At 40.1% G+C, this 12,564-nt stretch overlaps 1 protein-coding gene across 1 annotated transcript; it reads right to left on the bottom strand.

Moving 5' to 3' along the window:
- Positions 1 to 975: 975 nt before the first annotated feature.
- Positions 976 to 2,023, bottom strand: LOC117521265 (cerebellin-4-like). Its single transcript, XM_034182593.1, has 3 exons — positions 1,923 to 2,023; positions 1,383 to 1,498; positions 976 to 1,263 (listed from the first exon to the last, which is right to left on the bottom strand). Exons 1-3 carry the CDS (start codon positions 2,021 to 2,023, stop codon positions 983 to 985), a joined length of 498 nt encoding a protein of 165 aa, XP_034038484.1. The 3' UTR covers positions 976 to 982.
- Between the last annotated feature and the right edge of the window lie 10,541 nt (positions 2,024 to 12,564).

The following is a 12,564-nucleotide window of genomic DNA, read 5'->3' as shown; positions in this document are numbered from 1 at the left end:
AAATTGAAAATACATGGGACCCACAGTGGGTGAACCAGTGGTGTGTCTGTATTTCCATCACCAATAACTCTCCATTTGTTCAGTAACTTTATATCTATGTTTTGAATATCATGAAGTGCATACATTGATTGTCTGCACTTGTATTTTTGATTTTAAAATTTTTCATCTTTGTCATTTGGAATGTAATATTTAAATGGTGAAATAACTGGTTGTACAGTTTATGTGTTGACTTTAATCCCTCAAAGATGGAGTGGTTCGAGGGTGGTCCCAGTGCTCTGGAGTTATTTTTTTTTATTATTATTATATCCTTTATTTAACTTGGTAAGATTTGTTGATTTCAAAAATCTCTTTTTTCAAAAGAGACAGTAATAATCCAGCATTACAATAGTTCCAACATAAAACAGACTCCCAGCACCAAACACCATACAAGAATAAAACACCAATATTCAATTATTGTACAGTAGAATCAAAAATTAAAAGTAGCATGCGATATTTAACAAAATGCCTAAATATCTGCAAAAAAAAATAAATAAATAAAATAAAAAACCTTTACACTCTCGGGAATTAAATGAGCTTCCATAAGTATGACATTTCTTGGATGTAAAATCCCTGACACAGCAGCGTGCCTGAAAATAAGGGTTCTCACAATCTTGACAGAGCATAAATCTTTTTTTAATTCCTTCTCTTTCTGTAGCTGGAGTTTATATATTCACCAGCATCAAAAACATTAATCCCCAAATCCTGTTCCTGAAAAACCTATTTAGGAACATAACGTTGTACATATTTTAGTGTTTTTAAATGTCACTGCTCAATTTGTGAATGTCTAAACTTGAAAGTGGCTTATATTCCTGAAATTTTTAAAAGCTTTTCTGACAGCTGCTACAAATTAATGGTTCATTTACCATATGCCTTTACGTTTGCGAAGGCTATACAGTATAGAGGAAAAACAAAAAACACCAAGAGGTTGTAAACGGATTATAGGTTACAGAGGGGACACCAAAAACCCAACAAAGGTGCTGTGGTAATTATTGTTGTCAAAAATCCAGTTGTGTTTCATGAGTCTCATGTACACTTGGTCTGTCACATTAAGATAAAGAGTCGTGCCTTTGGTTGCCGTCTCATATCTATTTCCATATGGATGGTTGTAGACCATGGTGATGTGCCTTCCATTCTTCATCAGCTGGAGCCCCATTGACTTGCTTGAGTGGTTGTGCCCAGAGTAGCTGAAGTAATAGAGTCCTCTTACTGGAGCTGTGAAAATACCTGAAAACAACTGGACAAACAAATCACATCATAATTATCAGTTCTGTTTTAATATATAGTAAGTAGACTAAAGTCAGGAATTATCCATGTGGGAACACCTAAATATATGCTGAGGGTACCTGTGTTAGGATTAAAAGAGCCAGTGTTTTTGCGTAGACGTGCGTATACGGCAGTGTGATGGCAGTATTGTGTGGTCCCATATGTCACACATGGCCTGTAGATGCTCCAAATACCACTTGTTTAGCTTGAGAAGATTCATGACAAAAAACAAATGTACTATTAAAACCCAAGAAGATGTGAAGCCTGGAAAAAAAAATAGCTGCTGTTTAGAGTTTCAACATTACACACGCATTTAATCTGCATACAGTTACACCAGAACAAAATGTAAGAAATAACACATCACAATATTCTGAGAAGAAATGTCAAATCAACCAAAAAGACATTTGTGGTTACCTAATGGCTGCTACATTCTCAGGAAAGACACTACAGTTTCAGTGTGTATGGTCATTTATGGCCCTTCACAGCTAAAAATCACACAGATTGCCTTCTTTGCCAATTCTCTGAACTCTTCTTCTTTCAGCTGCTCATTTGAAGAGTCACTACAGCTGATTAATTCATCTCTATCTCAGTCGGTCTTCTGCATCATCTGTCACACCAACCGCTGGTGTGGCATGTCCTCCCTCACCACATCCATAAACTCACTCTTCTCCTCATGCCTGGTGGTTCCATCCTCAGCATCCTTCTCCCTATGTACCCACATATCCAAACCATTTCAGTCTTGCCCAGAGGGAGAATTATTATAATGACATCAGAGGGGAGGGGATCCTTATGTTAATTAGCAAATGTTCAACAAGGTGCCTACCTAAACTTAGTTCAAGGGTGAATTATGCAACCTGGTCTCACGGCAAGTCGTGATTCAGCAGCACAAAATATACATTAATCTATTGGTTTGTGATATTGCGATGAAAAGCGCCTCATTTTTGTCACGGAAGCACAAATTCATCCCACTGCACCAAAATTAAAAGTGAAGCGGGGGATCGGGGTGGTTATGGTTAGGGTTGGGGGAAGGAATAGGATTGGGTTAATGTTAAGGTTAGGGTTGGGGGTAGGAGTAGGGTTAGTAATAGTGAGTTAAAAAGAAAAACCCCGTCACGAAAATTTGACTCATTTCGTGACGGGAGCACGAAAAAAAATGGTGAGACTGGGCCAGAATTATGGCAAAAGTTAGAAACTAGAAGGCTTCACTGTAAAACATTACAACACCATTTAGTTATATCCACTCATTTATTCCCTTGGACTCAAACAGGATTGACAAGATTTAGAGTTTCAATTGTATAGGCTTTATCAATTTAAACTTAGTAATTTATTGTCTTGACTATTTGAGACTTATTGATTGTATTTTGGTTTGTATTTTGGTTTGTATGTTATCAATTTGGGGAGGAGGTGGGGGAGGAAATGGCGGGACTGGAGATATATGAAGAAAAAATCTACCTTGGGACCTTTAAACCACTGTTGAATCATAGATAAAATAAAGTAGTTATTTAGTGCAGATATGTCTTATATTTGAATTCCATTTAAAATATGGACAATTTGGGGTAAACAAAATGGACCACTTCAGGTTTCATTTCTGAGTTGATACAAAGATATTCTCAAAGATATTCTCAAAGAAAGATATAAACAAAGTTAACTTGTATTTTCAAGGCAGCAGATGAACTTTCATTTCCAAATTAAACTGTTTTGAAATGTTTTACAGTTGAGTATTCATCAGTAGAAGGAACCTCTAAAGGTAAGAACACACTGGAGCAAGAACTTGATTGAGCCACTGCAGAGATGGAGTGAGGCAGGCAGATGACACGTTCAACAAAGGTTAAGAAGTGGTATGGTCTACTTTAGGTTTGTCTAAAATTGTAGTACAAGATTCTTACAGGCATTAACATGAGAAATACATATACTATTGTAATGCTTACCTCAGGTAACAAAAGAAGGTAGGAAAGATATATAAATGTCCCTACAAACTGTTGTTTTTTTGTTTTGTTTTGGGGTGGTCCAAATTAGGTCCTTAGTGAGGGGGGATTCACCCCCTATAATTCAAACCATGATCTGGTCTCTCTGACTGAAACTTAGCCACGTGGGATGCACAACTCAGTGCATTCCGAGTGCCAGGTCAAAGACCGAATAAATTAGAGTTGCATCAAGAAGAGCATCCTGCATTAATTTTGCCAAACCAAGCATGCAGTTCACAAACCAAATCTGATCTGGGGATTTTTATTTGTTCGGTGCTGTGTTCTGGTCTTATCTGTCTTGTGCGTCTCTGTCCACCTGCCTCCAGTCTGCATGTGTGTGGGTGTGTCCCCTCTGTCAGCTGTGTGTATGTGTAATCGTATCTGCCTTCCTGCTTCATATCCGTGTCTGACGTTTGTCTGAGTGGGTGTCTCTGTCTGTGGGTCCCGTATGTGCTGGTGTGTCTCGGATGGATCTGATGTGTGCATGTTCGCTCCTGCCTCTGTCATTTGTGTGTGTGTTCAGTTTCGTCCAATGTAGGTGTATGCGCAAGCGGGTGTCTGCTTGTGTAATCAATCAATCAATCAACATTTATTTATAAAGCGCTTTACAGCACCGACTGGTGTCCAAAGTGCTTAACATTAAAAACACAAATTTACAAAAATAAAACATATAAAATAAAATTTTAAAACAACACATAAAAAAAGAACATAAAAATAACAGAACATGTCACCTCCCCACTAAGTGTTAAAAGCCAGTTTAAATAAAGTCTTTAACTTAGATTTAAAAAGTGCTAGGTCAGGAATAGTACGTAACTCAAGAGGTAGCTCATTCCACAGTCTGGGGCCAGCTACCGCGAAAGCATGATCACCCCAGCGTTTATATCTTGACCTTGGAACATCTAAGTAAAGCTGGCCAGACGCCCTTAATGTCCTACTGTAGGTGCGCAAAGTTAAAATTTCAGACAAGTAGGGAGGTGCAAGGCCATAAATAGCTTTAAAAACAAACATTAAAATTTTAAAATCAATTCTAAAACATCTAATTGTTCTAATGTCTTTATGTGTTAGGGTTTGTTGTTGTGTGGGCCGCTGAAGAGGAGGTACTGCTGGCCCACCACCACCAGAGGGCGCCCTGTCTGGAGTGCGGGCTCCAGGCACCAGAGGGCGCTGCCGCCTCACAGGAGCAGCCGGGGTGACAGCTGTCACCCATCACCTGAGACGAGTCAGCTGATATCAATCAACAGGGAGGTATATCAGCAGGACGGCATCTCCACCTCATTGCCGAGATATCGCTCTACCAAGGAGGTAACGTATCCAGCCTAACAGATCATCTTTTGACCATTAAATACTTTTTGCCTTTACACAGAAAGAGAAAAGACAGCAGGAGACTGTATTTTGGATAAGTACTCACATTCCTGCACTCACCTGTATTTTCCTGACAAGAGGTGGAGGTGGTGTTTCCACCCTGTGTGTTGCTGGGTGCAGCCGCACCCACACCTGACTGTTTCTGTTCCTTGCCAGCAGTACCGGATCCGACGAGCGGAGGCAGTGGCCACCTGGGGTTCGGGACTTGGCGGCTCCAGTATCTCCGGGGTTCGGTGGCAGAGGAAATCGGGTGGTTCCGGTTCGACTCGGACAGACGTCTCCTATCGTCGAGCCTGCCCACACGACACCTTTGGAATTCGGTTACTGCTGTATTTGTAATCTGTTGTGTTTGTTGTGTGAGTTCACAACAGTAAAACTTTGTGATTTGACTTTCTCCATTGTCCGTTCATTTGCGCCCCCTGTTGTGGGTCCGTGTTCCTACACTTTCCCACCAGTTTGTATGTTTTGCACTTTGTCTATCTTTTTGAATCCATGTGTCTTTACGTGTGTCTTGGATTGACTTTTTGATGACTGTTTAATTCATGTGGCAGTTTTGGTTTTTGATTACAGTTAACACACTCATATTCAGCTGCTTATGCCTCATTCACAAGGCAAGATAATTGCACTGATTTCGGACCCGATCTTCCCTTTCCGACAATCTTAAGTGCGCCCCGACTATCATGATGGCTCCAAAGATAACCTTATCAGATATTCCTGCCGTGTGTGGTGCGTTAAGAGTGCTCTAGTCTGCTCGGAAGGACGTCAGAACCATTCAGACCGCAAATCGTGGATATTCAACATGTTGGATTGTCTTGGCCTGATATCCCAGCGCATGGGGTGTCCCCCCGACCACAAACGAGCACACAGCCTGCTGAATGTGATGTGTAGCCAATCAGAAAGCGAGGTGACAGACACACGGAGCGGAATCCAAAATCAAAATGGCTGTTATGGCGCACCAGAAAGTCCAGTGGTTGTGCTGTCTCCACTCCCTTAAAGAACACCTTTTCTTTTTTTTTTTGTATCATTTTTTTTTCTCTGTTAGAAATAGTCCACAAACTATCTCTGTTTGTTTACTCTGAAGTCACATTTAATCTCGAGAGATTTTGTGAGATTCCTGTCTTACCTGGGAATGTTCCTGTGTGTATTCTATTCGTGTGTGGTGTGTTGTCTTTACGTGTGGCTGCACAACACACACTGTACGACCAAAACTGTTAGATCTATGATTTTGTTTTTAATCTCCATGTGTGTGGTCTCTCAGGTATTGGAAACCAACAGACAATTTTTAAATCATGCCATGTGAACCAGACATTAGTTCAAGTAAGGGTTGTGGGGGGCTGGAGCCTATCCCAGCATTCATAGAGCGCGAGGCGGAGTACACCCTGGACAGGATGCCAGTGTGTCACAGGGGTTTTTGATTACCTTTTTGTTTATTTTGAGTCTTCATGTCAGTGTCACCATGGCTGCACTTGCACTTTAGTGCCTGAGGTGTTTTTGCATTTTATTATTTGATGTGTATTTGAGTTCTATGTCTTTGGTTATGGGTCATTGTTATTATGTTTTATTTTTCAGTCACCTGCAGATGTCTTAGTTTGCTGCCCCCTTGTGTTCTTCTAGTTATCATGTGTTCCTGTTTGTCCTGATTATTGCACCTGTTGTTCTTTAGTCTGTTTATTTAAGCCTCACCCTCTTCATGGTTGGTTGCCAGTCGATTACCTTTGTTTTCTGTTACGCTTCCTGTCAGACTCCACCTTGATATCCAATTTGTAAGTGTTTGCACCCTGCTGTGTTTTTGACAGTTGTTTTTGATTATTTCTTTGTTTAGTTTTTCCACAAAGTCTTTTGCTGTTTTTTGATGGTTGTTCATGTGGGAGTTCCTTGTCACCATTGTTATATCATTGTCACTTTGGAATGATTAAAGCACCGCGTACCTTTAAACGTAACCCTTTGTGTCCTGGCCGCCCTGCATCTGGGGTCCTGTTTGACTCATTTTAGCATAAATTGTAACACAGGGTCTTCAAATTCACAGGGAGCATGCTTGGGACACAGACCTGGGATAAGTTCAAAGATGGCTAACCTTGACCTATTTTAAGAGGTCAAAAGGTCACATTATGTATCCTATATTTATGCTCATACGGTATTTTAGCATTGCATTATATTTTTAATTGCAAACTCATGAACATTCTGTTATGTGTCAGACATGATGCATATAACAATGTGCATACCTGCAAGTGACTATTTTAACTTAATTTTGCTCTTACAACCATTAACACGCCCAAAATCATCATTTACATACTTCTGTGTACATCCTGTTATCAGTCGCTATCAACTGCACATTAACTCTTAGTAGATCACTAGCAAAACTGTCTGCACCCCAACCCACCAATGTTTGGATTTCCCACATGTATCAAGTATCGTAGTAAATCTTTGACTTTTAGGGAAATGTCATCTCTGGATCAGATTTTATTTGCTTGAATTGGAGGTACAACAATTGTATCCAGGTAACTGTGACATAAATACACCGTCAGGCTTTGCAGGGATTTTCTCACGCGAGCCACCAGGAGCTCAAACAAAAGCCACCTTTGTCCTTTTATTTGTCAATCATCTAAGAATAAAGTTGACATCACAGTTGTGGCTCACTGAAATATTTGTACGTGTTATCGCCTTTCAGACAGCCAATAATAGAGTGCTAATGTGTGTGTGTGTGTGTGTGTGTGTGTGTGTGTGTGTGTGTTGTGTATGTATTTGAAACGGTGCCTGCAAATTATAATAAAAACTCTCAAGCAAACACAGATATCACGGGTGACCGGCGGTCCTTTGTACTTACATGGAGATGTTTTTAGGCCAGACTATTCTCTCTACAGTATGACTAAATATACCGGAAGAGATTTGCTAACAAAAGTGTCCAGCCAGACGAGGTTGACCCAAACATGTATCTGAAGACTGTGTGCAGTGAGATCCCTGTGCCCTGCAGGCAGAGAGGGGGGCACAGGCTCGAACATTGCCCCACTTCCCTCCAGCAGAGGCAAGGGGCAGGAACAAGGCTTCATCCCACTATCTCCACCGGGAGCGTCGGAGCCAGCAGACCTCGAGAGCAGAATTTGGAGCAGTTTTTACATGTGCACAGTCATTTTTTCCAAGGGTCTGTTCAGCCTAGTGCCAGCATGGTCTACAGGTAGGAAGTGTCACATTAAATTCAGCATATAAATTTTCCATTACGCATATTCTGCATCACTTTTTGTTTTTGTTCTTTGGGGGGGTGGAGTGAGAGGGTGTTCAGTCCTGCTTGTGGATTCTGGTTAAGAAACTACAGTTTACATTATTTATCATCTGCTCAAGCATAACGTGTGTGTGTGAGTAGCTGCCTCTCAATTCATTTCACTGGAATTTGTATCGGTTTTCAACACTGCCAATTAGGACTGAAGTCGAGATGTGCTGAGCTGATCCCAGTCTTGTTAAATGCCTCATTGCTGACTGATAAAGACAAGTTGCACTGAGATGTGGTGCGATAATTGCTCTCACCTAATTTGATGTGAAAGCTATGAGAATATGGTGTTTGCCAGTTCAGTGAACGTGAATCACTAAATTTGATGTGAATGTCACATAAACAGGGTGAAGTGATGGTAAAAATCACTAAATAGTCTGTAACTGTGGGGGGGGGGGGGGGTGTTTTGTTCATTTTTAGAATGTGACAGTTTACGGACTGTTGCTCCAATTATAATATAGATAGACAGACAGATCATTATTATTATACTCCTGCAAACGGGTGGAATCATCACTTATCAGCTTCATGGTGGAGCAGTACAAAAATGGATTTTCTGAAAAAGATCACAGAATCGCAGATCCAAATTGTCAAAAGCCACATGGGAGATTCAAGCTTCGCTCTGATCTTTCTTTTGTGAAATTATCACTACAGATTTGGGCAGATTTACTTTAGTGTAACACTTAAACCATCACTTTTACATCCAGTTTTCTCCAGACAAGTCAGGGGATGTTTACATGAATATTTCCAAGACACTGATGATGTCTTGGACTCCATTTATTATTAAGAAATACAAACAGTATGATACTGTATGGTAAATCTGTCCCAAGGTAGCTCCTAAAATCAGAATGAGTGTGCAAGGAGGTGACGAGTGAGGAAAGCCACCAAGAAGACAACCTTGAAGATGTTATCAGCTTCGGGTGCCTACGACTGGACAAATTGTGCAGAGCACAAGTTTTGCATTTTACATCACCAGTTCTACAGCTCCATAATAAAATAGTTTAGAGAATGATTTTCTTAAAAAGAAGGCTTGAAAGTTCAGCTACAGTTTGCCAGAAGGAACATGAGAAATGCTTGAGGAAGCTCTCCTTTGGCGCCCCTGGTGGAGCATGGGTCTCCCAACTGAGACCTCTAGAGTTTAAATCTTCTAGCTTTTGTAGTTTTTATATAATAACATGCTTTTATTAAAATAAGATTTTGCATGTGCCTGTATAATTGCAACCCCAATTCCAATAAAGTTGGGACGTTGTGTAAAATGTAAATAAAAACAGAATACAATGATTTGCAAATCCTCTTCAACCTATATTCAGCTGAATTCACCACAAAGACAAGATATTTAATGTTCAAAGTGATAATCTTTATTGTTTTGGGGCAAATATTTGCTCATTTTGAAATAGATGCCTGCAACACCTTTCAAAAAAGCTGGGACAGTGGTATGTTTACCACTGTGTTACATCACCTTTCCTTCTAACAACACTCAATAAGCGTTTGGGAAATGAGGACACTAATTGTTGAAGCTTTGTAGGTGGAATTCTTTCCCATTCTTTCTTGATGTACGACTTCAGTTGTTCAACAGTCCGGGGTCTCTGTTGTTGTATTTTGCGCTTCATAATGCACCACACATTTTCAATGGGCGACAGGTCTGGACTGCAGTCAGGCCAGTCTAGTACCCGCACTCTTTTACTACGAAGCCACACTGTTGTAACACGTGCAGAATGTGGCTTGGAATTGTCTTGCTGAAATAAGCAGGGACGTCCCTGAAAAAGACGTTGCTTGGATGGCAGCATGTGTTGCTTCAAAACCTGGATGTACCTTTCAGCATTGATGATGCCATCACAGATGTGTAAGTTGCCCATGCCATGGGTACTAACACACCCCCATACCATCACAGATGCTGGCTTTTGAACTTTGCGCTGGTAACAATCTGGATGATCTGTTTCCTCTTTTGTCCAGGGGACACGATGTCTATGATTTCCAAAAACAGTTTGAAATGTGGACTCATCAGACCACAGCACACTTTTCCACATTGCATCTCTTCATTTCAAATGAGCTCGGGCCCAGAGAAGGCAGCGGCATTTCTGAATGTTGTTGATGTATGACTTTTGCTTTGCATGGTAGAGTTTTAACTTACACTTGTAAATGTAGCGACGAACTGTGTTAAGTGACAATGGTTTTCTGAAGTGTTCCTGAGCCCACGCGGTAAGATCCTTTACACAATGATGTCGATATTTAATGCAGTGCCCCCTGAGGGATTGAAGGTCATGGGCATACAGTGTTGGTTTTCGGCCTTGCTGCTTACATGTAGAAAGTTCTCCAGATTCTCTAAATTTTCTGATTATATTATGGACTGTAGATAATGGAATCCCTAAATTCCTTGCAAATGAATGTTGAGAAACAGTATTCTTAAACTGTTGGACTATTTTTTCATGCAGTTGTTCACAAAGTGGTGATCTTCGCCCCATCTTTGTTTGTGAACGGCTGAGACTTTTGGGGATGCTCCTTTTATACCCAATCATGAGTATCCTCAGTTCCCAAACACTTACTGAGTGTTGTTAGAAGGAAAGGTGTTGTAACACAGTGGTAAACATACCACTGTCCCAGCTTTTTTGAAACGTGTTGCAGGCATCCATTTCAAAATGAGCAAATATTTGCCCAAAAACAATAAAGTTTATCAGTTTGAACATTAAATATCTTGTCTTTGTGGTGTACTGTGGTGTGAATATAGGTTGAAGAGGATTTGCAAATCATTGTATTCTGTTTTTATTTACATTTTACACAACGTCCCAACTTCATTGGAATTGGGGTAGTAGACCTCTGGATCTCCTGCAAAAATATGCTGGCTCCATGACAAATTAATTATTCAGATTTTCTTGCTCTAAATCTATCTTAAGATGGTTTATTGGGTTTTGAACCCATAAATAATTTCTGCCGTGTAGCGCATAAGATGAACTCTTTTCGCATTGAAATTTCTTTTGAGAGCATTTGATACATAGAGTGCAGGAGCGCACTTTAAAGCGAGCTGTGTAATTTATCCTGCATTGACCACAACGTGGCATTTCTGTCGGTCCGTCGCCACTTCATCAGAAGGGAACTAGGCCGGAAAGCTTCAACAGATTCCTCCTCATTGGTTGGCTCCTCGTTACAGCCCAAGCTGCTCTCTGAGAAAGGCCTACGTATTTACCAGTCCCAATCACATAACCTCTGACCTGATAACCAGCTTTACACTGACTTTGGTTGAAATCAGTCTACTAGTTTTTGAGATATCTTGTGCGCAAACAGACAAGCAGTCACATCACCTCCTTCATCCTCTGTTGGTTTACCAACATCTACTGACAGTGATTCATTATGATCACTGTGATGCCACATGACATCAATGGACATGTGTGAGATATCTCAGAATAAAGACATCACCATGTTGCAAAATGATAAGAAGCTTAAAGAGGATGATGTGGCAAATGTCACAATGGTGGTGATGGAGTGATGATTATAATGCCAGTGACAGGCATCAGTGAGCTGACACACACCTTGTGCACTCTGCACACTGAAATATCAATTAATATTATGAACATTTATTGTCAGCAATGCATACAGTGAGCTTTGAGGGACTACGTGTAGTCGAGTAAAGGTAGTTTGGTTTTCGTTAATTTGGGGATGGATACATGAACATTTCCAAGTCACTGAATATGTCTTGAACTTTATTTACATCAGTTGTGAAGAAATACAAACAGTATTTTACTCTATGGTAAATCTGTATGGAGTAGACAGTTCTCAAAAACTGAGTGATTGTGCAAGAAGGAGAAGCGTGAGGAAAGACACCAAGACACCCAGACAACCCAGAAGAAGTTATAGGCTTCTGTGGCTGTGATTGGAGAAATTGTGCATAGTGCATGTTTTGCATTTTGTATCCCCAGTTATACAGCTTCATGATGAAGTAGTACAGAGGAGGATGATCTTAAAAGGAACACCTGAAAGTTCAGCTTTTATATTTTGAATTAATTTATATCAAGTTGTTGAGATTTGCTTTGAGGTTGAATCTAAGGAAGATCATTTTAGAAATTTTTAAGCTGAGAAGCCTGATTTCCTTTTGTATTTGAAATACCATAAACAAATTAAAATGTGTGAAATACCAAGGCGCTGAATACTTTTGCACGTGACTTATATATATGACGCGTGACTTCTTTGTGACTTCATCATGAAGTTACTAATACCACTCGAACACTGATTACTATGAGCTTTTGATCAAATCTGTAACTAATTTGGTAGCAGAGATATAACAGTAAAGGTGTTCTGTGGGCTATACTTGCTCGACCTTGACCTTTAACAAGTCTGTTCTAACAGATAATAGTCTGGATAATATTACCAACAGGTTTGGTGAAGATTAATCTAGCCTGTTTATTTATTTTTTATTATTATTATTTTGTTCATACACACACAGAGGAGTGATAACGGTAACTTGCTCAAATGGCAGTTCTCCCCTAATAATGATGAAATACATATAAAGGATGTCGAAAAATAAAAGGCATTCACTTCATCGTCTTACCAGTTTATGTTTTTTCACCTCTTTAGAGTTCTGGGCTCAACATTTTAGTGCTAATTCCAGGTCTTGTTTTATCATGTGTAGCGCTGCTGAGACTAAAACCCAGCCAGGACACAAGCACAATGAATTCAACTTCTTCC

Source organism: Thalassophryne amazonica, chromosome 12, assembly GCF_902500255.1.
Source record: "Thalassophryne amazonica chromosome 12, fThaAma1.1, whole genome shotgun sequence".
Classification (NCBI taxonomy): domain Eukaryota; kingdom Metazoa; phylum Chordata; class Actinopteri; order Batrachoidiformes; family Batrachoididae; genus Thalassophryne; species Thalassophryne amazonica.
The sequence above is the reverse complement of the archived record's forward strand: the minus strand, read 5'-3'. Positions and strand labels throughout refer to the sequence as shown.